General features: G+C 40.5%; 1 protein-coding gene across 1 annotated transcript in view; it reads right to left on the reverse strand.

Moving 5' to 3' along the window:
• Positions 1–1,524: 1,524 nt before the first annotated feature.
• The window catches only part of HGD (homogentisate 1,2-dioxygenase), a 47,324-nt gene continuing 21,637 nt past the window's right edge, over positions 1,525–27,211 (reverse strand). The window contains exons 7-14 of the mRNA XM_039366661.1: positions 25,342–25,376; positions 23,810–23,889; positions 22,562–22,661; positions 19,212–19,336; positions 18,011–18,115; positions 17,640–17,766; positions 16,479–16,660; positions 1,525–1,966 (exon numbers count right to left, since the gene is read on the reverse strand). Coding sequence (XP_039222595.1) covers positions 1,841–1,966; positions 16,479–16,660; positions 17,640–17,766; positions 18,011–18,115; positions 19,212–19,336; positions 22,562–22,661; positions 23,810–23,889; positions 25,342–25,376 — 880 coding nt within the window. The 3' untranslated portion in view covers positions 1,525–1,840. The remainder of the gene's footprint in view (positions 1,967–16,478; positions 16,661–17,639; positions 17,767–18,010; positions 18,116–19,211; positions 19,337–22,561; positions 22,662–23,809; positions 23,890–25,341; positions 25,377–27,211) is intronic.

Below are 27,211 nucleotides of genomic sequence, written 5' to 3' on the forward strand. Positions count from 1 at the left end.
GGAGCGTTTGCTGAGAATGGAGGCCTAAAGTAACGTACGATCACGTGAGATCAGTGGGGCGAGATCTCACGCTACTGATCTCATGTGAGCTCATGGTACTTTAGGCCTCTGTTCTCTGTAACAGAATGGAACCAAAGCTGGTGGATGCTTCCACGTGCCTCTGGAGGTTGGATCGGGGCTCTGGAGGCTTTTTCTAGGCTGCTGCCGCCTGGATTTGAGGCCAGGGAATGCTTCCGCGTACCCCCCACGGTCCGATCTGGGCTCCAGAGGCCTTTTCCAGGCCCGATCGGGCCGCAGGGGTCCGTGGAAGCGTTCCCTGGCCTCAAATCTCGGCGGCAGCAGGAACCACGGCAGAGAGGAGACGGATCTTTTCCAGGTGAGTCCGGCGTGGCAGGAAGGCAAGGGGGAAGTATGCAGTATTTTAGTGGGTCGGGGAGACCTTGGGGGCCTGTTCCAGCACTGGGCCCTCCATGGCCTTCCCCACCCTGAGATACCTCATGTTCGCTTAACAAGCCGTGTGCGTTTTAACGAGCAAGGGAGTGATCTCGTACCTCAAACGAGATTTACTCTACCAGTTTTCGAGTTACAAGTGGAATGGGCAAGCTCCATTACACTCATAACTTGAGGACTATCTGTATTCTGATTTTATATACACTCCAGGATAAGCTATCATGTGGAAACACCTCTGAGGGCTTAGCAGTGTGTGAATAAACTTATCAACATTAAAAAAGGCACATAATAAAATATAAAAAAGCAAATAATTAAGAATACATACAGATGCCTAGATTTGTAGATTCTGTTATGAAAGCTAAAAGTCAGAACAGATTAACAAAGGATGCTAGAGACAACAAAAATACATTTAAAATAATATAGAAAAAATGGTATTCCAGTAAAACAAATTACAAAATAATTTGGGGTAATAAATTTGGGGTATTCAGTTCCTATTTTAGCTCGATCTTTCTAGGAAGAGGTTATGTGTTCCACCAATTATGAAAAGCAAGATTCCAGCTAAAACGTATTAGAAATTTAGGGAATATATGCTAATCTTGAATATAGAGTTCCAGATTATATGGACTGTATCATATGTTCCTGATATCTCTCCTCTCTCCACATGCCCCTACTGCATTTCTGTCTGCCATTCAGATTCTGTCTTTCTCCTTTTTCTTTCCTGATCCTTTCCACTCCGTCTTTCCTGCATCTTTGGGTCATAGCACCTTTTTCTCTGAATTTCAATTTACTGTTTTAGCAAACCATGTGTTCCATGAAGAACCAAAAAGATGTCATTTTTCTCTTCTCCATTCTTCTTCCTATCCTCTGTTTTTTTCCTACAAATGAAGTGAACTGGTAGCCCTGAAAATGAGTGTTGTGAATTAATGGCATTCTTTACTCATGAAACATAAATTACAGCTATTTTTCTAATTTCTTTTGCAAAGGAGATAAGCAGAGAAATATATTTTGTGTATTTTGTAGAAAATTAAACTGAAGATAAACAGTGCTTTCTTTCAAAATGACAAATTCTCACTCTTGAGCCCAGTGATATATATTTGAGAAATCACCTCATAAAAGAAGTTCTTCAACAACATAAGTCTACACAAGTTTTTTTGTGCTAGGCTTGGGAGGGTTTTTTTTTTCTTTTCTCTTTTTTATACTGGGTATGATATGATGGGCTTACATATATTCCCAATTTCATAATGGACAGTTTTACATGAACAATTCACATTAGTGATTTTAATTTTTTCAGCTGCTAGACTTTATTTCATATGCTCATTTAAGATGGTTAAGATATTGTTCCATGATTTTCTTGAACTACTTGGGAATGAAGAAACTGGATATGGATACTTCATTTACATTTGGCATTAAAATTGATCTTCAGCTCTTCCCAACACTTGTAGTAATTCTTATCCAAGTTGGTTTTCAGCCCCCACTTGGTCACAGCCAAGCTAAAGGATGATTCAAACATGAAAGCCTGTTGGGAAAATAAATAAGACATATTGCAAGAGTAAGTAAATCAGTATTTGTTTGAATGAAGTGGACAAAAAAAAATACACTATTTTAACTGATTTGAATGATATTGCTATTTTGCTTTTATCATATGTTGGTGTTCATTTTATCATTTGGCTTGTTTTATATAATTTTGCAGAGAATTTAAATTCTAATATGAAATAAAACATTAGAAAAACTAGGAATTATTGAGCTGATTGTCAAAAATTTAGTTTATGAACAAATCCTAACTAAAATAAGTTTAGCAGGAAGTGCTACTGTGCAGTGAAATGGGTTATTCCATGAGCTCAGTGGATAATAAGCATTCATAATGAGAATTGCAAAGATTTGTAGTTTTGTAGCAGAGTTTAAAATTGTAACAGGAAATATTTTCTTTAATAAATTTGATGCTTAGAGTGTCTTAGTGTTTTACAGAAAAACTGATGGTTTTACATACAATCAGAGTTAAAGCCAGAAAAAATGAAATCAACTATTAAAACACTTTTTACAAATATGTATTTAGGGTCTTGTGAAAGAGCAAATCTTTGGTTTCCTCAGCTCAGCACAAAATGAGAAATATACGCAGATTTTCTCATTGGAACTCAGCAACTACCCGTGTTTCCATTCCATGCATACAGTTATTCTCTTCAGGGTTATCAACACAACTGCCATTTTCTATATTTTCCCCGTCTTAATATTCCAGTTAGTAATGAGATTATAAGCTATATTTAAAAAAATGTTTTCTGAGAAAAGGAAAGATTCCAACGTGGGCAGGAGGAATCCTTGCAGATTTTAATTATCGACTGTAAGGAGCGATGCTCATCTCTGTTTCAAGACCATTGAGCCATTATTGTCTGAAGACATTTCTGTGATCAAATAGCCAGCATGGCATCACGGAATGCTGTTACTTTCCCACCAAAGTGGCACCTATTTATCTACTCACATTTGCATGGTGGGCAGGAACTGGGGCAAGTAACAAGCTCACTCTGTCACATGGCGCTGAGACCCCGGTTTTCAGCTTACAAGCCGACAAGGTCAGCATCCTAACCACTGAGAGAGTGTGGGCAGCTGTCATGGCCCCATTGGAGTGCGGTTCAGAGGAGGAGGAAGAGTTGGAACCAGGACCGTCTAATGTGGATGACATGCCTCCTGATGCTGTTAGTCTTTGCCAGGAACAATAGTTTGTTTGGCTTATACTCCCCTGCCTTTGACTCATGTCTTTTGCCTCTTGCCTTGCCTTGCTTTGAGCACTGCCTTTTGCCTTGTATCTTGCTTTTGTCCTGAGGACTGCTTTTTGTCTTGTGCCTTGACAGTTGCCTCGTGGACTTGCTTAGATGGGTGGATTGGACTTGTGACAGGACATTGGAAGGCCATTTGTTGGAACATTTACTTAGAGCAATAAAAGATTCTCTAGAGGCCTGCCTTTCCTTGATCACCTGTGTCATAATAGTTTGTTCCTGGCCCAACAACTCCACCCCATCCAGTCTCTTGAGCAGGACATGGAATGCAGCAAGACAAGATGGAACAGCTCCTTGCCAATAGTGCTCATGTAGTTCAACAAGTGGTGCTCCTCTCCTCGCAACTTGCCCAGTTGCAAGCTGCTAGTTCCGCCCGGCCTTGCCACAAATGCCCTGTGGTAGTGCCAGATACATTTGATGGGACGTTTGCCCAATTCCTCACCTTTTTTGAGCAATGCCAGCTGTATATGAGCCTATGGCCAGAGGACTTTCCCATGGACTAGGACAAAGTGGGATTCCTGATTAGTTTCCTCATGGGGGGGGGTCTGGTTTTATACACAGCTGTGTATTATGTTGAGGATCTCTTAAAGGCACATACCGTGATTGGTGTTTGTGGGAGCTACGACTGGCATCGGCCAGTTGCAAATTACATCAGTGACTTCTGAGTGGTTAGCCAGGATGTCCAGTGGAACAAGGCCACTTTGATGGACGAGTTCCAGGAAGGGTCTATGCTGACTCACAGTGGCCAGGTGGGCATGGCTGGGTGGTCGCAGGTGGGTTGGCATGACTAGGTGGGTGTGGTTGAGTGGGTGTGGCCACCTTGGTGCAGCTGGCTCAATGCCGTTCACTAGGCATGGCTGACTGCTGGGCAGTCATTGGATTTACCCTCTAAGATCACTGACTACACCAATTGTTTGGGGAAAAGCAGGTGGACCAGTTGCCACATCTCCGCCCGTATGATTGCCCAATAGACCTGGTCGCAGATGCAAAATTGCCAGTGGGCTGGATTTACTCCCTTTCTAAACCCAAGTTGGTGGCTCTTTGGGAATTCTTGGATAAAAACCTGCTGGCGCTCAACATCTCCTTTGGCTGCTCCCATACTTTTTGTAAAGAAAAAATCCATGGAGGTAAGACTCTTGTGATTATCACAAACTGAACGGTGCTAAATCGGTACCCTCTGCTGTGGATTGTCAAGGTATAGAGGCTATGCCAGGCCCAGAATTCCACCATACTGGACCTGTGGGAAGCCTACAATTTGATCCGAATCAGAGTGGGGGAGTGGAAGAAGTCTTCAGGATATGTTATGGCCACATCGAATCCATGGTGATGTCCTTTGGCCTGACCAATGCTCCTGGGATCTTCATGCACTTCATGCAAAATGTGTCCTGGGTTCTGTTGGACTATTTTGTGGTCATCTACTTGGATGACATATTGGTCTACTCTCCTTCCCCAAGAGAGCACTGGAAGCACATCCGTTTGGTGTTACAGCAACTATGTGAGCATCAACTCTTCGCAGAGTGCGAAAAATGCCAATTTGCTTCCTGGGCCATTGCATCTCCCGAGGGCACAGAGATGGATCCTGAGAAATTGGAGGTGCTGTGGGTCTGGCATCCCCCACACTGGATGAAGGATGTGCAACTGCTCTTGGGCTTTCCAAACTATCATACGTTTGTTCCCTTGTTTGCCACCTTGACTGCATCCCTATCCAACCTGTTATGGAAGATGGTACAGTTCCACTGAGGCACTGCAGAGCAGGATGCCTCTGACACCATAAAAGCCACCTTCACCTCGGAGCCCATCCTGAAGCATCACAATCCAGTGTGCCCTTTTGTGGTGGAGACAGATGCATCGGATATTGCCATTTGGCCCATTCTCCTTCAAGCCTATATTTCCTTGGGTACCCTTTTCCCCTTGTATCTACTACTCCAGGAAGTTGTCCTCGGTGGAAAGGAACTACACAATATGGGACAAGGAACTGCTGGCCGTGAAGGTGGCCTTTGAGACCTGATGGCAACGTTTGGAGGGTGCTTAGCATCAAATTGAGATTTGAATGGATCATAGCAATCTGGAGCATTTGGAGATGGCTCAAACTCTGAACCAGCGACAGGTGTGATGGTCGTTCTTTTCATCCATTGACTTTATGATGATATATGTGCCAAACAGGTGCAACCAGCATGCAGACACATTGTTCCGCAAACCTGAGTATACCTGTAAGGAGGACAAGTTAGGGCCTCGCGTAGTCATTCTGTTGGAGTGCTTTGCAACCACCAAGGAACTGGTGAATTTGAGACCGCAGAACCAGGATTCGCAGCAGCAGGATCTATTTGTGGCTATATAATGCCGTGACTTGGCCCAAGTGTGGGGAATGAGGCAACCCCCTGGTCTTAAACATACTTTTCATTTCCAGGGCCACCTCTATGAACCACTCTATTGATGATGCACTTTCTTGTGTGTTTCATCTTAGTTTGGCGCACCTGGAGGAGAAAAATACTCATGTGCGAATGCTGTTTGTTGATTTTAGTTAGGTGCTCAACATAATCATTCCTCAGCATTTGGTGAGCAAACTGGGCCTATTAGGTTTTAATACTTCTTTACATAACTGGATACTTGACTTCCTTATTGATAGGTGTCAGTTTGTGCGAGTTGGAAGAAAATTTCCAATTCCATCTTTTTGAGTACAGATTCCCCATAGGGCTGTGTTATGAGTCCATTATTGTTCACCTTGATGACCCATGACTGCTGTGCCAAGTCTGCTACAAATCATATTGTGAAGTATGCAGATGACACAGCAGTGGTGGGTTTTATCCAAAATAATAACAAAGTTTTTTATAGGGAGGAGATAAAGGCTTTGGTGGACTAGTGCAGTAAAAATAACCTGGTTTTGAATGTTAATAAAACAAAGGAGATCATTGTTGATCTTAGAAAGAGCCGGCATAGTCATACTCCACTTCGTATCAAGGCTGCAGCTATGGAGTTCGTCAACAGTATTAAGTACCTGGGAGTGCAGATAACTAACAACCTGACTTGGTCTCTTCATACATTATTGTTGGAATATTCATGAACAGGAAGAGTCATGTGGTAACTCAGTCAGCCAATGAGAAGAAAGGGCTACTGAATCTGTGCAAAAAGAGTATTGAGTTAGGAACTGGATTTCCAGTCTCAAGGTTTTGTCTCTGGTCTGTCTCTGTAAGAAGTCTTCGTTAAGCTATGTTGCTGTAAAGAAGAATGGTATTGTAAATATTTTTATATAAATATAAAGTTATTTAAATCAGCTAAATGCAGTCAACTGTGAGAGCTTCTGATTTATTTTTCACCAATAGAGAAATTAAAATTCTCTAACAGGTTATGGGCCCAGAGCTTACTAAGGACTGCATTGTAATTTAAAGCTGGAAGAAATTACCTGTGTTTAGAAAGTTTAAGAACAAGGCAGAATTAGCAAAATGGCTGCAATGGAATTTAAAGAAAGCTGTGTGCCTCGTTTGGGCCAGAAGAATTACATTGTGTGGGCTGCAAAAATGGAATGTTTGCTGAAAGCAAAAGAGCTGTGGTATATTGTTGAAAATCCACCACAAGTGTTTGCAGCAGTTGATCAGAAAAATCATGATACAGCAATGGCTTATCTTATCTTGAATTTAGATGATGATCAATTTCTAAATGTTGCAATTTAAAGACTGCAAAGGAGATTTGGTTGAAGTTGAGAGCTGTGCATGTGAATGTTTCTGCATGCAATATAGTGCAATTGTCAAGAAAACTTTACAGAGCCTGTTTGCAACCAGGTGAATCTGTGGAACAGCATTTAAATAAAATGCAAAGTTTATTTTTGGACTTAGAACAACGTGGGATTAAATTCCCTGAGTCCCAGAAGGTTTTATTGGTGTTGAACAGTTTAGATAAAACCTGGGACACAGTTTCTGCAATATTTGAATGCAAAGAAGAGCAAGACTTAAAGTTTGAGTCTTTAAAGGCATGTTTGCTTAATGAAGAAGAAAAACGCCATTTTAGAAGCAGCCACCAGGAGGAGAAATTCCCGAGGAGGGGGTCCAGACTGCAAGTCTCCAGAGAAGAAGAAACAAGCAGATCGGACCGGATCAAATTGCAACAAATGAGAGATTTTACAAGAGAGCTTTACCAGTAAAGAGTTGCTACATTTGTGGAGCGAAGACACATTTGCAAAGAAACTGTTTGCAAAGGAACTGTTTGCAGCAAAGGACATTTGTGCATGCAAAGAAGACTAATTTGCAAAAGGAACATTTTGGTGTTGCAAAAGTTTGCAATAGCAACAACAGAGACAAGTGGCTAATTGATAGTGGGGCAAGTCAAACAGTTGTTAATGACTCTGAATTATTTTGCAGGTTTGTTCCAGTAGCACAAGAAGCTGTGGCTTTGGCAAATGGCCAGAAAGCAAAAGTCATTGGAAGGGGCGATGTAAAAATTCCATATTTGGAATCAAAGTTTACCAATGTGCTTTGTGTACCTGAGATGGAACATAATTTGTTAAGTGTGTCTAATTTAGACAAACAAGGTTTTGAGGTCATTTTTGTAAATGGGAAATGTCTCATCAAAAGGAATGGGAATATTTGTGCAGAAGGCATAAAGGAAGATAATCTATATGTATTGCAGGGACAAAAGGTTCAATGTTCCCATATATTTAAGAATGTTGCAGAGCATGATTCATGTGTTCATCTTCTGCATAGAAGACTTGGCCATGCAAGCTTTAAAGTTTTGCAGCAAATGCAAGATTTTGCAGAAGGGCTAAATTTGAAGGGATGCAAAACATATTTGGACTGTGCAGTATGCAAAGCATCAAAGTCAAAGGCATTCCCAGTTAGTAAATATAGCACAAGACAAACAAAAAGAGTTCTAGAGCTGGTCCATGCAGATCTGGTGGGACCTATGCAAGCCAGTTTGGGAGGAGCAAAATATGCACTGGTAATTGTTGATGATTATAGCAGGTATTCGTTTTGCTATTTGCTTAGAGCAAAGACAGAGGTGCTACAACAATTCAAGCAGTGGGTAAGTTTGGTAGAGAGAAGGTACAGACAACAAGTGTGTCAGTTGCAAACTGACAGAGGTACTGAATTTATGTCAACTAAATTCCAACAATGGCTGGGGCAGTTGGGGATAAGACACAGACGTACAAATCCTTACACAGCAGCAGAGAACGGTGTACCTGAAAGAAGGAATGGTGTTTTGCAAACAATGAAAGATTCATTATTGGAGGATTCTGGTTTGAGCAGGTAATATTGGGGAGAAGCCATATTGACTGCTAATTATATAGTTAACAGGCTGTGGAGTTCTCCATTAATAATACTCCATATGCCATTCTATATGGGAGAAAGCCATCACTGGCACATTTGAGAATTTTTGGAAGTACTGCATGGGTACATATTCCTAAGGCAATCAGAAGAAAGGGACAGCAAAAGGCAAGAAAGCTCAGGTTTGTGGGCTATGAGCCAGGGTCAAAAGGATATCGCTTTAGCGATGGAAGTAAAAGAATTATAATTTCAAGGTCTGCTAATTTTGCAGAACAAAATTGGGACAGAATTAATGCAACTTCTGGGTATGTCTCACTTAATGACGGTGATCTATTTAATGACAACTCATCTAATGATAAAATGATTATTGAAGATGTCAATGTTCAGGGAGGAGAGTCTGAACAAGACATGAAGCCAGATAGAATTGAGACACAGGAGCAGTTAATACCACGTAGGTCAGAGCGATGTAATAAAGGAATTCCGCCTGACAGGTATTCTGCCAGCAAAGTAAAGGTTTGCAATGTGTGGTATGAGCCAAGAAGTTATAAAGAGGTGTTGGCATTACCAAAAGCTGAACAAGAAAGATGGAAGGAGGTCATGGATAAAGAGATGAAATCCATGAGAGACCCTGAAGTATTTAAATCAGTGACTTTGACACAGGGAACCAAAGCTGTGGGTTGTAAGTGGGCATATAAGAAAAAGATATTGCCAAATAATGATATACAGTATAAGGCCAGGTTAGTGGCACAAGGTATTTCACAAATTAAGAATGTATTAAGTCAATTAGTCTGATGTCTCTTCCTGTCATGAAGGGAGGAGTGTTGGAATATTCATAAACAGGAAGAGTCATGTGTAACTCAGTCAGCCAATGAGAAGAAAGGGCTACTGAGTCTGTGCAAAAAGAGTATTGAGTTAGGAGCTGGATTTCCAGTCTCAAGGTTTTGTCTCTGGTCTGTCTCTGTAAGAAGTCTTCGTTAAGCTATGTTGCTGTAAAGAAGAATGGTATTGTAAATATTTTTATATAAATATAAAGTTATTTAAATCAGCTAAATGCAGTCAACTGTGAGAGCTTCTGATTTATTTTTCACCAACAGAGAAATTAAAATTCTCTAACAATTATCTTTAGTGAAGCATGCAAACCAGCATTTGCATTTCTTGCGTTGGATGAGGAGAGCACATATTTCTCCTGTCCTAGCCACTGTTTACAGAGGCATGATTGAGAGTGTTTTAACAAACTGCAACACTGTTTGGTTTGGTTTGGTTTGGTCTGGTGGTAGCAGTGCCTCAGATAGAGTGGGAAGGACAGCTGAGAAAATTATATGAAGCTCGCTTCCCATTAGGATATTGCTTATAAGTACTATGTGCTTAGGATCCCATATACCCACTTCACGGTGTGTTTCTATTGCTCCCCTCTGGGAGGAGATTTCAAAGTATTTATAGCAGAACTACTAGATTCTATAACAGCCGTTTTCTACATTCTCAGGATTCTTTTTTTTCGCCATTTATATATATACATTTGAAGTAGACTGTGATGTTTGTGTCATATGTGTATGTATGTGGATATATGCATAATGGTATTTTTTGAGAGCTGAATGCAATGCAATTTCATTTTAATGTATGCTGATTAGTGTACATTTAAAATAATAATAAAGTTTTTATTCTATCCTACCTGCTGTTGTGATTCCATGCCAGCCTGTGCTCCCAACAGCTGAGTCTGAGGAATCTGAGGAGGAGGTGGAGGAGGCATTTGAAGGGCCATCAGGGAAGAGGGAGGCTCTGATGAATTACAGGACTCACGATTTGATGCAGAGCCTGGGCCCTCCAGTCGTGTTCCTGATGAAGCTCAGCTGTGTGAGGAGAATGAGTCAGACTCGGAGGACTCACACCTGATGGACTTGCTAATTGATGCTCGCACATGTCATCAATTAGCGAGAGTAAATCAGCAGCAGTCAATACAGCAACTCCAGGGTAAAAGGAGAAGGCAATGAGAGGCAACGCCTTGGGACTGCTGTATAAAAAGAGGAGGTGTGGGCGGTGCTGGTTGCTGAAGGCAACCGTTTGCAAAATACTTCTTGGAATCCTGGTCTGTTCATCTTGCTTGTGACTACTATTCTGTTTGCATCGTGTTTCCTGTGGACTATTTCCTTCATTTGGACTTGAGTTTTGCTGTTTGTGTTTTGGACTATTTGGCAGGTTTGTCACCCATATTAAAAGGGGTTTGTTTTGTTTTAAAGTCTCCAGCCTATTTTATCAGTCCTTGTGCCTTTAACAAGGATGGCAATAGGCTGGGATAGAATACCTGCGGGGACCCTCTGGCATCTCATCTTGCTGCAGTGCCATTGTCAAACCTGCCTGAACTCCATAGTTGCCTGCACCTGCTTTTGCTTGCAGCTTTGCCAGTGAGGGGAGGAGGGTCGTGAATTCCTAAGAGTGGGGGGAGGCTATGAAATGCAAGTGAACCTTCTGTTGCCAGAGAAATGTTATCTTCCAAGGCCAAGTCATGAAGAATGTTTGACCGGAGCAGACAGTTTTTTTCCCAAAGTAAAAGAACTGAACTCGGTGAACTATGAACTATGGGTGGCCAGAGGGAAAGTGGGCAGTTACCTATGTGGTTTTCACAGGAAAATCCCAGAACTGACTTTGCTTCTCTGTGCTTAGATGAATTTTTTCAATAAAGCTACACTCTTGGTCAATCTAAAGAGCCAGGAGTTTCTTTGGTTAAAAGTGCCAAATGGGATAGTTGGCAGCCATGTCAGCCTGGTGGCAGGATACTTCGGGGTGTTCAAGACCCTCCATCTGGTGTCCAAGACTTTTTGGTAGCCACATCTTCAGCATGACATAACTGGGTATGTGGGCTTGTGTATTCAGTGTAGGCAGGCCAAAAACACTCCTGGTGCTCCTCCCACCCTGCTGCAGCTTTTCTCCACACTGCAGACCACGGAGGCTGTCTCTATGGATTTTATCACTGAGCTGCCACCATCTAAGTGAGCCACCATTGTGTTGGTCGTGGTGGATATGCTCACTAAATAACCCATTTTATCCTGAGTTCAGGTCTACCCATGGCTCAGTCTATGGCCCAGTTATTCATCCGCAATATGTTCTGGCTGCACGGTCTGCCAGACCAGGTCATGTCAAATTGAGGAGCACAATTCATAGCACAGTTTTGGCAGGCTCTGCTGAAAGAATTCTAGATCCAAGTGTGTCTCTCCTTCGTCCATCATCCAGAGACCTCAAGCAATATCTCTGATGTTTCACTAATCAAGAGCAGGACAACTGGGTGGATGTCCTAGTGGTGACTGAGTTTACATATAACAACTCTCAACACATCTGCATCCAAGTGATCCCATTCTTCACCAGTTACGTCTTTTGCCTGTGCCTCTTTCCCTTAGCCCCATCGGGCTATCCCATGTACACATTCCTCCAAGAGCTTCAGGCTCAATACAACTATAAGAAGTTTGCAGACTGCCATTGCAGAGACATTCCCCTGCTAGCCATGGAGGATCAAGTTTGGCTTTCCACATGGCACTTGCCTTCAAATCGATCATTCAAAAAACAGGACCACCGCTATCTGGACCTATTTCCTATCAATGCTGTAATAGAAGATAATAGAGCTGGAAGGGACCTTGAAATCTTCTATTCCAGCCCCCTGCTCAAGCAAGAGAACCTATACCATCTCAGACAGGTGACTGTCTAGTCTCTTCTTAAAAATCTCCAATGATGGAGTGCTCACGATTTCTGGAGGCAAGCTGTTCCATTGGTTAATTGTCATCATTGTCAGGAAGTTTCTCCTTAATTCCAGGTTGCTTCTCTCTTTGATCAGTTTCCAACCATTGTTTCTTGTCCTTTCCTTTGGTGCTCTGGTGAATAACGTGACCCCCTCTTCCTTGTGGCAGCCCCCCAGATACTGGAATCAACCTGATGTAATGTAATCAACACTGTCGCTTTCCGGCTAACCTTGCTGAGGAATTCTGGGAGTTGAAGTCCACAAGTCATAAAAGGGCCAAGTTTGAAGACCCCTGATTTATACAAGGGGTTTTAGTTTATCTTGATGACATCCTGATCTACACTAAAATTAGTCCGTGATGTATTAAGAAAACTGTTGAAAGCCAAACTGTATGCAAAACTGTCAAAATGTGGATTTCACCAGACACACATTGACTACCTGGGATTTTGGATTTCGAATGAGGGAGTAGAAATGGATCCTGCCAAAGTCAAAGCAATTTTGGAATGGCAACCCCCAAGCACCTGTAAGCAGCTTCTAAGCTTTCTAGGCTTTGTCAACTTTTATCATCAATTTATTCCTTCTTTTGCAATGATAGCCATGCCAATCACCAACTTACTAAAGTCAGACAAAGGGGGGAATACCCCCGAATTATCAGCCGTTACAATGATCATTTTGAATGCCAGGTGGCATTCAAAACCTAAAGAGACTCTTTGCAGCTGAACCAGTCCTTAAACACCCTGACCCCGAGCAACAATTCATCATTCAAGCTGATGCAAGCGACATGGCCATGGATGCCATTCTGTTACAAAAAAATCACAGAGGAGAATTACAACCTTGTGGTTACACTTCCCTGAAATTAACTGAGACCTAGAGGAGGTGGGTGGTTTGGGAGAAAGAGGCTTTTGTAGTTCATTGGGCATCGCTGACATGGCATCATTTCTTGGAAGGGGGGAATTACCTTTTGAGATATGGACTGATCACAAAAGCTTGGAGGCTCTCAAGACCCCTCGTAAATTATCCCCCAAGCAAGTTCGAGGGGCTCAATATTTCAACCATTTTAATTTCAGCTTAAAATATTTTCCTGGAGGCAAGAACTTTCTGGCAGATGCCTTGTCTAGAATGTCCCATTTCAACAGCAACAGAGAGGAAGTAATTAATTCCATTATTCCTGTGCCACAATCTGCTTCCCAAATAAGAACCAGATCACACACAGAGAGACCCCCTGCGGGTCCTGATGATCAATTGTTAAAGGAGCTAAAGGAGAAGTTAGATACTGATGCCTGGTTTAAAGATAACAGGTGTATATTGACTTTAAGAGGGGGATTAGTTTGGAAATGTTCTAAGTTATACCTCCCAGAAAGCCTCAGACTCCAGGTGTTGCAATGGAGTCATGACGCTAAGAAAGCAGGTCACTTTGGATTTTTAAAAATATCGCATCTATTGTGGAGGCAATTCTGGTGGCCGAAAATGAAAAAAAAGACATTGAGAGTTATATAAAAAGTTGTGCCACTTGTGCTACCATGAAGAAACATCCTGGGAAACTACCAGGTGTATTGCAGAAGGGGCCGACCCCTCTCAGCCTTGGGAGGAGATAGCCATGGATTTTATAGTAGAATTACCTGAGAGCAAGGGAAACACTGTGATATGGACTGTGATTGATCTATTTTCCAAACAGGCACATTTCATTGCTTGCTTGGGACTTCCTTCTGCCCAGAAACTAACCAAACTGTTTTTGAATCACATATCTCCATGATGCTCCAAAGCGAATTATTTCTGACAGAGGGGTACAGTTTATGCAAAATTCTGGAGGGAGTTTGTTAAACTGATTGGATCCTCCCAGGGGCTTTCATCTGCTTTTCATCCCAATACTAATGGAGCCACTGAAAAAGCTAACACAATGGTGAAACATTATCTCAAATGCTATGTAAATTACCAGCAGTCAAATTGGGCTGATCTTTTACCTTTTGCAGAGGTAACCTACAATAATAGTGTGCACAGTAGTACTGGTCTCACCCCATTCAAAATAGTGATGGATAGGGATTTTGTGTCCTGAATTCCCACAGGAGCCACCTACTTCCCAGACCTTGGACCAATGGGTGACATCTTTCCAGGGGGTTGGGTGAATGTGAAGGAAGCATTGGGAAAAGCTACAAAGGTTTACAAGGAGCAAGCAGATAAATGACATTCCCCTCAAAAACCTTTTTATGTTGGACAATTAGTTTATCTTTCAACAAAGTATTTACAGTTAAAATTGCCCAGCAAAAAATTGGGTCCGAAATTCCTTGGTCCTTTTCCCATTGTCAGGATCATAAACTCTGTGACAGTGGAGTTAAAACTTCTGCAATTGTTGGGGAAAGTTAATCCTGTGTAGAGATAGGGGCCAGGTAGAGGTCGTGAGCAGCAAACTGCCCTTCCAACACCTGCATGCCTCTTCTCTCTACATGATCTCATCCATTCACATCACCATGGCAATGTAGGGAAATACCCCAGGTTGGTACATGATATCATCTGGTTCACATGATATCAGCCTGGTTACATCAACAGGATGTGGTAGAAACTGCTCCCTGGCTGGGCCTCCTGGATGATATCTTCTTAAGGATTGCTAAGGAGTTTAACCAATGAAATGCTATTGCTACGCTATTGCCATGTTAAACTTTTGCTGCTTGGAAAACTGTATAAAAGAATAAACGCTGTGAAGGCAGTCAGCCATATTTGCACCCTGCAATGACTGAGCACTGGTTACTACAATCCTGTATTTCATTGCAGTCTTTTAAAACCTGTGTCAGAATCCACCTTAAGACCTATTCCAAAAAAAGCTGCCTGGTCCAATAGTGGTGGACGGAGAGACACATTATGAGATCAAATGTATTCTGGATTCTAGGTTGCACAAGGGAAAACTACAATACCTTGTCCAGTGGAAAGGTTACCCTCTTTCAGAGGTTACATGGGTGAAATGTACGAATGTTAAGGCGGATAGGTTGATAAAAAAAGTTTTATGATAAATACTCTCACAAGCCCCGAGGGGATGGCTAACCTGATTTCTGTTTCCCTTGCCGGAGACTCTTTCTTTCTGAGGTGGAACCGACTGTCAACTTTAGAATGAGCATGGCTGCAGCTATTTTTTCCTTCTCGTTTCTAGTTGCCAAATAGCACGGAGGGAGGGGGAATTGCCAGGTGTTGCACTACACAAAACAGACTTTCTCTCATGGGAACCAAGGTCATCGGCTGTTCCCGAGATTGTGAGCTGGGCATTTCATGAAAAGCCCACCAACAAGCTGCATGGGAAACTGTAGTTGCTTACAATCCTCCTTAGGGGTGGGATTTCTTAACTTTGTATTGGGGAATTGCTATGCATCTCTTAAGACTTGGTTTCACTTTTGAAGTGCCAATACTTTATATCAACAAACATGTTCTTTGAGGAATTTGCAAGCCTTGGAGTTCTGCTTTATTTGTCTCTGTCTATTGGAACCTTGACAGGGGGATAGTAGCATGGCCCCACTGGAGCCCAGTTCAGAGGAGGAAGAGTTGGAACCGGGACCATGCAATGGGGATGGCACGTCTATCTTGGCATGTTTGGAGAGGCCAGGGGCTGAGGACAATGCTGTCCCAGTCACTTCAGGCATTGGGGGAGGTGGTTGTCTGGATGGAGAGCTGCTTGCCCTCACAGACACAAGGGAGAATTGGCTGCTGATAGGCAGCAGATCCCTTCTGATAAGGAACAGCTGCCTCTCCCACTCAATCCAAGGGCACGGAGTGTGGAGTGTAGGCAAGCTCAAAGAAGGGCTGTGAGACTACTCAGCAGAAGGTCGCCCCACCCTTCCTCACAAGGAACACCTGGATTGGATTGACTTAAGGAAAAGCCATGGGGAGTTATTTTTGCCAGGAACAATAGTTTGTTTTGGTTTACACTTTGACTTGTGCCTTTTGCCTAGCTTTGAGGACTGCCTTTTGCTTTATATCTTGCCTTTGCCCTGAAGACTGCCTTTTGTCTTCTGCCTTGACTCTGCCTTGTGGACTTGCTTAGCCGGGTGGATTTGACTGGGCACTTGCCCTGTGAATGTGTTCCTACTCTGTGGATGTTCTTTGTTATATATGGGGTGTTGTTAGGGGGACTGAGGGTGGCTGCCTTCAGGGTAGAGTGAGGCCATTGGAGGGCCATTTGTTGGGACATTACTTAGAGCAATAAAAGACTCTCTAGAGGTGTGCCTTGCCTTGAGTAACTGGGTCATAACAGCAGCTTCCACATTAATGTGAAAATGCTTAGGTTTTCCAAACACTTACCATAGTTCCCTCTGCAATTTTCTCAGGCTCCTGCCTGCTTGTGCTGGCCTTCTCAAAACATTCAGCATCTGGTCCATGCGGTATCATGATGCTGTGCAGAGTGGCTCCTCCTGGTAGAAATCCTTGTTCCTTTGCTTCATAATTCCCTTTGATTAAGCCCATAAATTCACTCATACAGTTTCCTGTGGATTTTTTTTAAAAAAATCTTGATTTAAATTTATTAAATTTGATCAATTAAATTGTATAGCTTAAGTTGGGCATGAGCTTGAAATGAAAGAAAAGACACCGCTGCAAATTGGTATTTAGCATTTAGTGGTTTAGTCCAAAGTCCCACTGGCTGGTTTTTTTTTTTCTGGACAAGCAAACAGCAGAGTATTCCTTCCCTTCCTTCTCTTTAGTTTATACTGTATTTCCAAGAATTGCAGGAAATACTTCTCATCCACTTGACTTGCAGCCCTTTATCAAGGGTCTTTCAGACATCTGGCCTTCTTAATTTCTATTAAGTAAGTCTTCTGTATCTTGCAGGTACAGATAATCCTCAACTTATAATGATAATTGAGTCTGGAATTACAACTGCAGGTTGTTGAGTTGTAAATCAAGGCAGCACATAATTGGATTTGAAATTATAACCATTTTTACAGTTCTTAAATGAATGCCATTGTTACGCAAATCCATTTCTTCCAATAGCTCATTTTGCCAAAAAGTGGCAGAAAATGTGGTCATGTACCTGTAGGACACTGCAAACAGCTATAAAGATGAGGCAGTTGCCAAGCATCCAAAATGCAAATGTGTGTGTACGGCTGATATAACTCTGAAAACGAGTCATAAGTAGCTTTGATGTAGGAGAAGAAGAAGCAGAGCCGGGGGCAATATCAAGAGAGTGATCTGCTTGAAGCCATTATGTTCCCATAAGTGATCCAAGTGCAGCCCCTCTTGAATTCCATTAACTTTTACCTAGTGCCAATTTAGAGCTGACTGTTGACTAGATTCTTAGGTATAGGTGTGAGCAATAAAACAGCTTAACTGCAACTTAACAGACAGTCCTGATTCTTTGTGCCTGACATTTGGGGTTGGTCTGTTGTAATTTCAAGAAATTATTAAGTGAGTGTAAGTCGAGGACTATCTGTGTGTGAAATCACACAGTAAAAATGGCATACATACTGTGATAATAAGGTGGACGGAAAGTGTTGTTGGCCACTGCCCAGCGGGGTGGAAATATAACAAAATCAGCAATTGCCACTCCAGGACGGGTTGATTTTGCAGTTAAGACAGTAAAGATGGAAGGATCCTTAAAAAACAGTGGAGTGAGGGGAAATTGGCAATTATTAAAACAACTGTGCTAATCTGAAAAATCAATTACATTTAAGGCAAATTCAGAGTCATAACTGTAAATATTTCAGTTCAGTGTAAATTACAAAGCAGTAACTTGCAATTTAGTTGAGGTTTCCCGAAGTCCAAAGTCTGTTTTGTTTAATTCAAAAGAATTAACCAAAGTACTCTAAGATCAGAATTAAGACCTAACAAGAACTTACCGCATGATCAAAAGCTACAGAATTTATGACCATGAACTTGCTGAAATTATACTTGTATGGTGTGTAATTCCCATGCCAAGCCACAACATTGAAGGGAGACCAGTTCTGTAAGATTAAACAACACAGCTATCTTAAGACATGGAAAGTATCTGATATCCAAAACCACATTTAAAAAAAATCATATTTGGGGGGGAGGGAGACTTCAGTAGCTGAAAACATAAATAAAGCATAGAGTAAATATATAATGCAAATTACCATTACAATATAAGTATATGAAATACAGCAGCAACACACATATTTTCCACTTTTTTCAGGATAGTAAAGGGACTCCACCTTGGGAGTGAAACATTTCTATTTCCCTTAAAAGCATTATCTGCCAATAATGCTCCTCATCCATTGGTAATTGACCAGCAGAAGCAAACTGGAAAACCAGCAATTCATTGCGCTGACTCCATTAGTTCCACAACTTCTGCCTAAATAACCATGGATGGGATCTTAAGCAGCAGGCAGAAAACTCTCGCAAAGTAAGGCAAACTACTGTTTTGTTAGAAGATACAGGATTATCATTTAGTTCCATTTGTATTTTCTGATCTTTAAAGACACAAATTTTAATAATTTAAATACCATTTATTAAACTTTATTTATTATGTCACTTGATTATCAACAACTCAATGATTTTTCATTTTTGTCTTCTATTTCTTATGGGTGCGTATGTCAAGCACTTTTTATATTTCCACACAGCATGTATGCATCTTCGTCTAAAATAAGGTTACTAGAAACAGGAAAATTTTCACTATTTTGGTCGATTCCTGAGAATTACAGAAGTATCCAACCCCAAAGCACAAACAAATTCATAAGTCAAGACAAAGAGGCCTCCTTTGAGTAAGATGGGCTGTTTAGATATAGGAAATAGAAATAAATAGATAATTCACAGTTAGCTAAGTAATGAGTATGCTCAGCAGCCTTCAAATGTTGGGTATTTGTTGAAAAGAAAACAGAATACTGAGGGAAAGCAGAGCACCCTTCTTGATGCTAATAATCAGCATTTATGGTAAGAAATGGATAGACTTCTGTATTTTGTTGTAAATTTTATATCTGATTTCTGATTAATAAAAAGAGTAATGATTAATGCAAAAAGGCATAAATACAGGGAAGCTAATTTTTAATGAAATTCCTAATTCTCTAAATTCTAACTCCTCACCTGTTTTGCTTCAAAGAGTTTCCCTTGGTACTTGTTGATCACTGTGTAACCCTCAGCTATTTGGCCCTCTTCATACCAGGCAACCGGCACAAGGAAGTCTCGTGGATTAGCTAAGCCATTGGCTCCTAAAAAAACACACACAAAGGCTTTGTAACCAATTGTATATTTGAAATTTGAGATCAGTCCAATCATGGTCATTGGATACTTTACCATTAAACATACTAAAAATACAACTTGAACTAAAGAATAAAATTCAAAATAAAAAATCATTAAAACTAATCAACTGCAAAGTCAAAAATTCAAATAAAATTCATATAAAGCAAAATGAATTAAAATACAGTTAATAGCCAGTTAAAAACCTAGGAAAATAAGAATTTTAGTGTGAAGACCAGTTAAACCACCCAGGAGAGGGCATTCCATAAATTGGGTGCTCCTATAGAAAAAGCTCTCCCCTACTAAGAAGGCCTCATTAAATGATCTTAAAGTCCAGTTAAGGAGCCCCTTCGGGTAACCTGGTTCTAAGTCATATAGAGCTTTAAAAGTCAAAATCAGCATTTTGGCTCCAAAACAGCCAGCCAGTCTAGATAGCAAAAAATGGCATAGTACATTCACATTAGCCAATCCCATTGAGCAGCCTAGTTGCTGTATTTTGAACTAACAGAAGTTTCCAGTTTGTTTTCAAAGAAAGCCCCACATACAGCATTCTGTAGAGTAATTTTAACATTTTTAACTTGAATCAGAATCTGGCTTCGTCTAAGTTTAAATGCATTATTTCATGCCTTCCACTCTGGAACAAGAGAAAACATTCTTCTGCATAACAGAAGAATGTCTCCTATAAGACATGCATTCAAATATTTCAAGAGTACAATCATATCCACATTGTTATCTTTTTTTGAAGGCTAAACATACCTTCCATACCCTGATCATCCTTTTTGCCCTTATCTGAATTGTCCTAATTTCCTGAATTCTTAAAACATGTCACAACTGGACAGAATACTCAAAGTGAGGTCTGATCAATGCACAATACACTGGAAGTATTACCTTTCATGTATTGAAAATTACACTTGATGCACCCTAAAATTGCACTTATATTTTTGCAGCTATATCACATTGGCTTCAGTGTGCAATCAATTTTCATTCTGTTACCTTTAGCTCAATCTTTATGAACATTGTTATGAAATTTATTCCTGTTTTCAAGGATACTATACAATCCATATCTGTCATTCTCAAATTTGATATGCATTCCCTTTACTATTTAGTCAAGTAATTAATGAAAATACTGAAATAATAGACTCAAGACTCATCTTTGTGATGCCCCATTCAATTCTCCAAATTTATGACAAATATTGAGACGCTCTCTTGAATATGGTTTCAAGCCAGCTATGTATCTACTTAATTGTCACAACATCCACCTCTCACTTCAGTAGCTTACTAACCAGTATGTGCTGATGTTTTTAATCAGCTGCTTTGCTGAAATCAAGATACAAAATTCCCATAATTTACCATGGATATTAATCAATCAGAAGATAACATAAAATAAATCCAGTAAAAAAATTTCTTGACAGATCCATTCTGAATTCCATAATAGTTGCATTGTTTTTAATGTCCTTACAAATCTAATCTCCGTAGGTATTGATATCTGCTAATCTTATTTCCCCACTTTTGAAGATAGGGACATTTGCTGTCCAGTCATTTCACATTTCACTAGTATTCTTTGTTTAGGATAATATACTGTATAAGGGCTTCAGCCAAGCCATTAACTCATAGATATCAAACTCGATCAGTCAAGTGACGTATTGTAACATTTTTTGCCTTTGCGGAGCTGAGGTGGGCATGGCCTGTGCATGATGCATCCGACCTGCGGGTTGCCAGTTTTACACCTCTGCATTAACTAGTTCCTTCAGTATTCTAGAATGCAGTTTCTCTGGTCATAGGGACAGTCATACCAAGTGAACAGATATTTCCTGACTATCTGTCTCTCAAGCCTCTGATTTGATTCTCAAGGGAGAGGCTATGAGAAAAATGAAGGGTATCCTCAATAGACAAAATGTTGCCTTTTCAGTTTTTTATACTCTGATTCAGAGAGGGGTAAGTTAAAGATGCATTTTAGCTTCCCCACTTTTTCACTTGTATACTAATTCAGTCCAGGTTTCTACTCATCACCACCATATATTAACAACTGAATGCTTCCAGCAAATTTATAGGAAGACAACAATGTAATCAGGTCTATATCTCAAGTGGGAATGAGAAGAGCATTGGCATCTTTTTGTCCAGAAGATAATATACAACGAGCCATTAGAAACTCAGGTTTTACTACTTTCATGAATTGGGAAATCAATTATATTTCTATTGAGCAAGTACATGGCTATAAATGCCTTGGAGTGCTGTTCCACACCTCACTATATTGAACAGCTCTCTGCTGGTGTGTTTAGTATAGTGTTTAGTATAGTTCTTCAGTTATCCTGAGGTTTGTCATTTTTTATCACCACAGTTTGTAAGGTCTTTATAGTCAAGTTTCAGTTTCTCTATGGTGCCTAAGACTGTAATTTATGAAGCTTAACATCCTCAAAGTTATTCACTATACAATTATTCTTGCAATTCCAAGATATATTAAGAATGCTACTTTATGTTTAGAGCTAGACTTGATCTCGATGCTAGAGCTCTCTTTAGCTTCTGGATAAAGACTTTTTTTCCCAGTGGGTTTTGCCCTTTCAGAGACCACTTACTGAAGTTGGTGAAAGAAAGAGAGAGAGAGAGAAAGAGAGAGAGAGAGAGGGAGGGAGGGAGGGAGGGAGGGAGGGAGCGAGGGAGGGAGAGAGAGAGAGAGAGAGAGAGAGAAAGAAGAAAAAGGAAGGAAGGAAGGAAGGAAGGAAGGAAGGAAGGAAGGAAGGAAGGAAGGAAGGAAGGAAGGAAGGAAGGAAGGAAGGAAGGAAGCTAGCTATTGGCAAGTTCCATTCCATAGGATCTCTTTGGAGAGCCTTTGCCTACTAAGCTTTGAAAATGTCACAAGTGTTCTTAAGCAGCATCTCAACACACAGATCTTCAAATTAAATCTAATTTCCAGTCTTAAATTCATGGAATTTTCCTAAAAGTATACATGCCAGCTTTTCTACATCACAGTTTGAAAATGTTTTGGTATTTGCTCTGGCCAAGTGTTTTCTCAGTACTTTTATTAGCATTATGAAGGACAGAGATGAACTTTTTTTTTTGCTGTCATGAATAATTTGTTACCCAGTTCCACGTGCCTTATAGATAAAAACATAAATGTATGCTAGGAGTGTTAAATAAGTATTATTAAGAAAAATGACATAATTATTTTTGGAAGCAGAAATAGTATTAAATATATTTACCAATTGGTCCTAGATCAGGTAACTCAAAATGTACACCATATATTTCTAGGATGTAGCCTCGAGTTTCTCCAAATACTTCCACATTAAAACGCATTCCTTTCTAAGGAGGAGACAAAATATGAATATAAATATTAAGACTGATTATTATTGTTCTACTATCAGATAAAGAGATAAAGCTATCTCTGTTTATCAGGTGATGGCGGTATCTTTACAAAAGCATCTGAATTCTGTTGATATTACAGAAAAGTATAGCTATTTATTTATTTTGTTTCTATGTTATCGGTCAGGAGATTGTCAACATAAAATAGTAACTCCCAAACCCCAAGAACTTATATATATAAATCAAAAAAGATAAAAGCTAGATGATACAAACATCACTTATTCTGTCTTCCAGGGCAATTTTCCTAAAATCCCAGAGGAACGAAGGCGGCCATCTCTCTGCCAGGAGGGAGTTCCAAAGTGTGGTGGTATCAACTGAAAGGCTTTCCTTTCGGAAGCCTTCCAATTTCACAACTCAGATTTCTTTTATTTTTCTCCTAATAAAATCCCTTTGAGATAATTTCTGAACACTTACCCTGACAGTAGTTCTACTGTCTATACAAAAATTATTAATCTTAATTTGACAAATTGCTAATTTGTGAGCCAATTGTGGACAACAATAAGCCACCTGAAGTAAGAACAAAGACTGCATTACAAAGAGGTTCCCCTCAAAGCAGGCAGGCACGTTGCCCAGACTTGGATTCAGCTGTAGAATATAGGTGTTATGAGAAAGCAAGAAAATATTTGAGCCTATGTTATGCTTAGCATGGTTGTAAAAGAAACCAAGTCTTGACAGGTACAGGGAATTTGTTTTTCTTCCTAGCATTTTCCAGTTTTTTCAAGTCAACCAAATATTGATCCAATGGTTGCGAAAGGAATAGCCAGCTGGCTTGTCACCTGAGCCTGATGTCATGGACTAAGAGAGAATGCTGGCTCCAAAACATCCAAAAGACTTAATATGCCATAGTCTTGCACATAAACAATAAACAAGTAATGTGAAATATATTCACATCACTTAAAACGTTAAAAAGTTACACGTGGGTATAAAAGTACATCTTTTCAGAGAAAGTATAGCAAGCAGGCTTTTTTTTTTTTTAAGGACCCATGGAGTAACTTCAAACGTGGATACACATCAGTATTCATCTGTCCCTTTCACTCAGGAGTTACGAGGTAAAGAGTGAAGGATAGGCATATGGCTCCAGTGCTTACCTGAATGACACAGAACTCATTCGGCTCCACTAGCAGCTTGCCAAACTCTGTAGTGATGAGCAGTTTGCCTTGCTGTGGTACTGAATAAAGAAAATGCAAGGGCAGAATTCTATTTGTTTACCCCAGACAATATTGTGATACTTTAAAAAGATCTTGCTTTTTAAATTAATCTTGTCAATTTTTAAAAGGAAATTTAGGAGAAGGTATTGAAATCTATAAGTTTCTATGTTTTAATATTCCTTTTGATATTGTGTTTAATTCCAAACTCCTACTAGGCATGCCTGAGTGTTGCTTCTGTAAGCAACCAACATGTTCAGAACATATGGAAGGCAAAGACTGCAGCATTAAAGATGTGGAAACAGAATGGCCAGGAATTATGATTATTTAGAAACACAGGATAAAATTCCAGAATCATGGATATCATAAACAAATTCAAAATAAAATGTGGGCATTCATAACTAGAATGCAACATGATTATGGACTTTGGATTTTGTTCAAAATGAACCAGTTGAAATATTTTGGGTTAGTTCATTGAATTAAAATCTTTTGTAAGAGCAGTGGTGGGATTCAGCCGGTTTGCACCGCTTCAACAGAATTGGTAGCTAATTTTTTTGTTGCCCAGGCCCAGAATGGACTTCCAGAAGCGGCATCCACACAGAGAACCGGTTGTTCACATATTTGAATACCACCACTGCGTAAGAGTAATCATGCTGAGATGCAAAATGAATTGACATTTTCACAGAGCCCTGATTCACAGGAAGCAAGATCTAATTACAATCAGAAATAATTTGGGAGGCATTACTCACTATAGTGAGAGCCAGTGTGCTTAAGGCAGCAGACTAAAAACCAGGAAATTGTGAGTTCTAGTCCCACCTAAGGCAAAAACTAGCTGATCAACTTCGGGCCAGCCCTGTGAGCCCTAGGAAGCAGGCAAGGGCAAAATCCTACCAAGGAAACTGCAGAGACCTGTTAAGACAATTGCCAGGAGTCAACACTGACTTAAAGAGGAAAAAAAAGTCACCATTGTAAGTAGCATTATAATGGGAGAGAAGCTGGACTTGGAGTATCAAATACTGTTATCTAACGCCTATAGATTTTTTAAATAACAAATTATTTAAAATAATACTTGATATTTGTGTTTCCTTTTTTCAAGTCAGACTAATTTTTCTTTTTTTTATTTCTGATTGCATAGTTGCTAATACACTTTTTAAATATGATATTGCTATGAAATAGGATGATTTTCTAAGTTCTTGATAAACTTGATAAATTTGGATGTCATAGATGATATCCTTTCATGAATTATAACATAGAAAAATATTGGAAGAATATACAGTACTTACAAGATCTTATTCTAGGACACGTGTCTTTACAAAACTTTATTTTATAAAAAGGGTAGCCCAAGTTTTATTTTACTTGATCAGTATGTCATCTGACTGTGTAATAAAGATTCTTCACATTCTTTCATTAGCCAAATTAACATTCCAGTTTGTAAAAGAAATAACAGTATTTCAGAGTAATAGTTCGCAACTTACCAATCAGAAAGTCTCCATCGGAATTACAAAAACATCTATATTGAAAAAAGAATAAGTGATTACACAATTCTGAGGAATATACAGTATTATGAACTCTAGATTCTAAATTCATACCAAGTACCAATCCTTGTCCGGAGAGGAATTATACTTACAAGGTATTCAATCCACTCTGTTTATCGATAGAACTGTTTTTAGGCTGCCATTTCTTCCTCAGAAGGCCGATGAAACTTAATTTTTAAGTAAACTCCTACAAAAACTCCATGCTAGTGTGTTTGTGTATGGAACATTCAAATGTCTCAAAACAGCTATATTTTTTATATGATTATGTTTTATATTCCACTATTCTGCCCATAGGACATTCAGGATAGTTTAGAGCAGCGATGGTGAACATTTTAGACATCAAATGCCCAAATTGCAACCAAAACCCCACTTATTTATTGCCAGGTGCGCGTGGCCCACTGGGTGGGCATGGCTGTGGTGGTCATGGCAGACTGGGTGGGTGTGGCCAAGGTGGGCATGGTCACCTCGATGTTGCTTGTGGGGAGGGACGCCTGTGGGGGTCGGGCAGGGTTGGAGGAGATCCAGGGGGTCTCTGGCAGGTGGGACAGTGGGCAGGAGGCTCGTCCTGTGGAATGAGGTGAGGCAAGACGAAGCAGAGCGGGGGTGCCATTGTTGCAGGGCAAGGTGAGGTAGGGGCTGGGGAGGCTGCTGCCTGACACCATCAGCCCACGCACACAGAGGCCAGCGAACACATGGGGGCTGACAGTGTCTGTCACCAGCCACAGCCTGCCGGTCCCTCGACGGGCGCACTCTGGGGCTCTACAGCCCACTGCCAGTTCAGAGAAGCCGCTTCTGAGCTGGACGGCCAGCTGACAGCTGATGAGGAGATGCAGTGGGTCGTGCCCAGGAAAAGGAGAGCATGCAAGCTCTCTGACCACATGGGAGAGCATGTGGCATCTGGTCACATGGGAGCTCAGTGAGTTAGCGGATGGCTGGTTGAAGAAGGACAGTTGCCATTTCTGGGGCATGGCACACGTGCCTACAGAGAGGGCTCTGAGTGCCACCTCTGGCATGCATGCCATAGGTTTGCCACCACTGGTTTAGAGTTATTTAAATAATTTAGTACATCTTAGTATATCTAATACTCAGGAATTACAAGTACTTCAGTAAAATCAGGAGGAGTTTGCTTTATGTTTGGATAGAAACATGAGAATCCAGAAACTTATCTTTGACCTATTAAAGGTACTTTCACACCTTCCCCTCTTAATGCTAGATTTGGGTAAATCCTTCAGTGAAAATATTGGGTTCGCCCTCTAGTACTACTACTCTAATCATCTGATAAGAACTTTCTGGTGCACTGCTAAACATTATAATCATAGTATATATTATGCTGCTAGAGCTTAAATCTATAATTTTCAGAGGCTTTTATTATTAAGTGTGGGGAAGTCACTCCCCCCCCCGAGAAGGAAATATTACAAGGGCAGAATATTATATTTCCTCAAAGGATCTTAAAGAGGCAGAAAAGCATGCCCAGTTTTTCTTATTAGCCCCAAGTCTCCCCCCCCCCAAGCAGAAACCAGCTCTGTAGAAATACAGATGTAATAATCCATTCAGGAAGGTTGGAGTCCTCCAGCTAGAAGCTTAGGAAGACAAAGACACCTAAAATCTACATACCCCACCCAAACTCTAAGACAAGACATAATAGGATTAACCCACAGATGCCAAAGGGGCACACTCAGACTCAGGTCACAGTATATGACACAGGAAATACAAAGCCTCAAACAGGAACAGGAAACAACTCCAAACAAAAGCCCAAGAGGGTATAAAAACCCACTCCCTTCTACAGGTGCGGACTCTCTTTTCTTCCAGA

This window comes from Crotalus tigris, unplaced genomic scaffold (genome assembly GCF_016545835.1).
Source record: "Crotalus tigris isolate CLP2741 ecotype Arizona unplaced genomic scaffold, ASM1654583v1 scf7180000020347.5012614909:4044961, whole genome shotgun sequence".
Classification (NCBI taxonomy): Eukaryota; Metazoa; Chordata; class Lepidosauria; order Squamata; family Viperidae; genus Crotalus; species Crotalus tigris.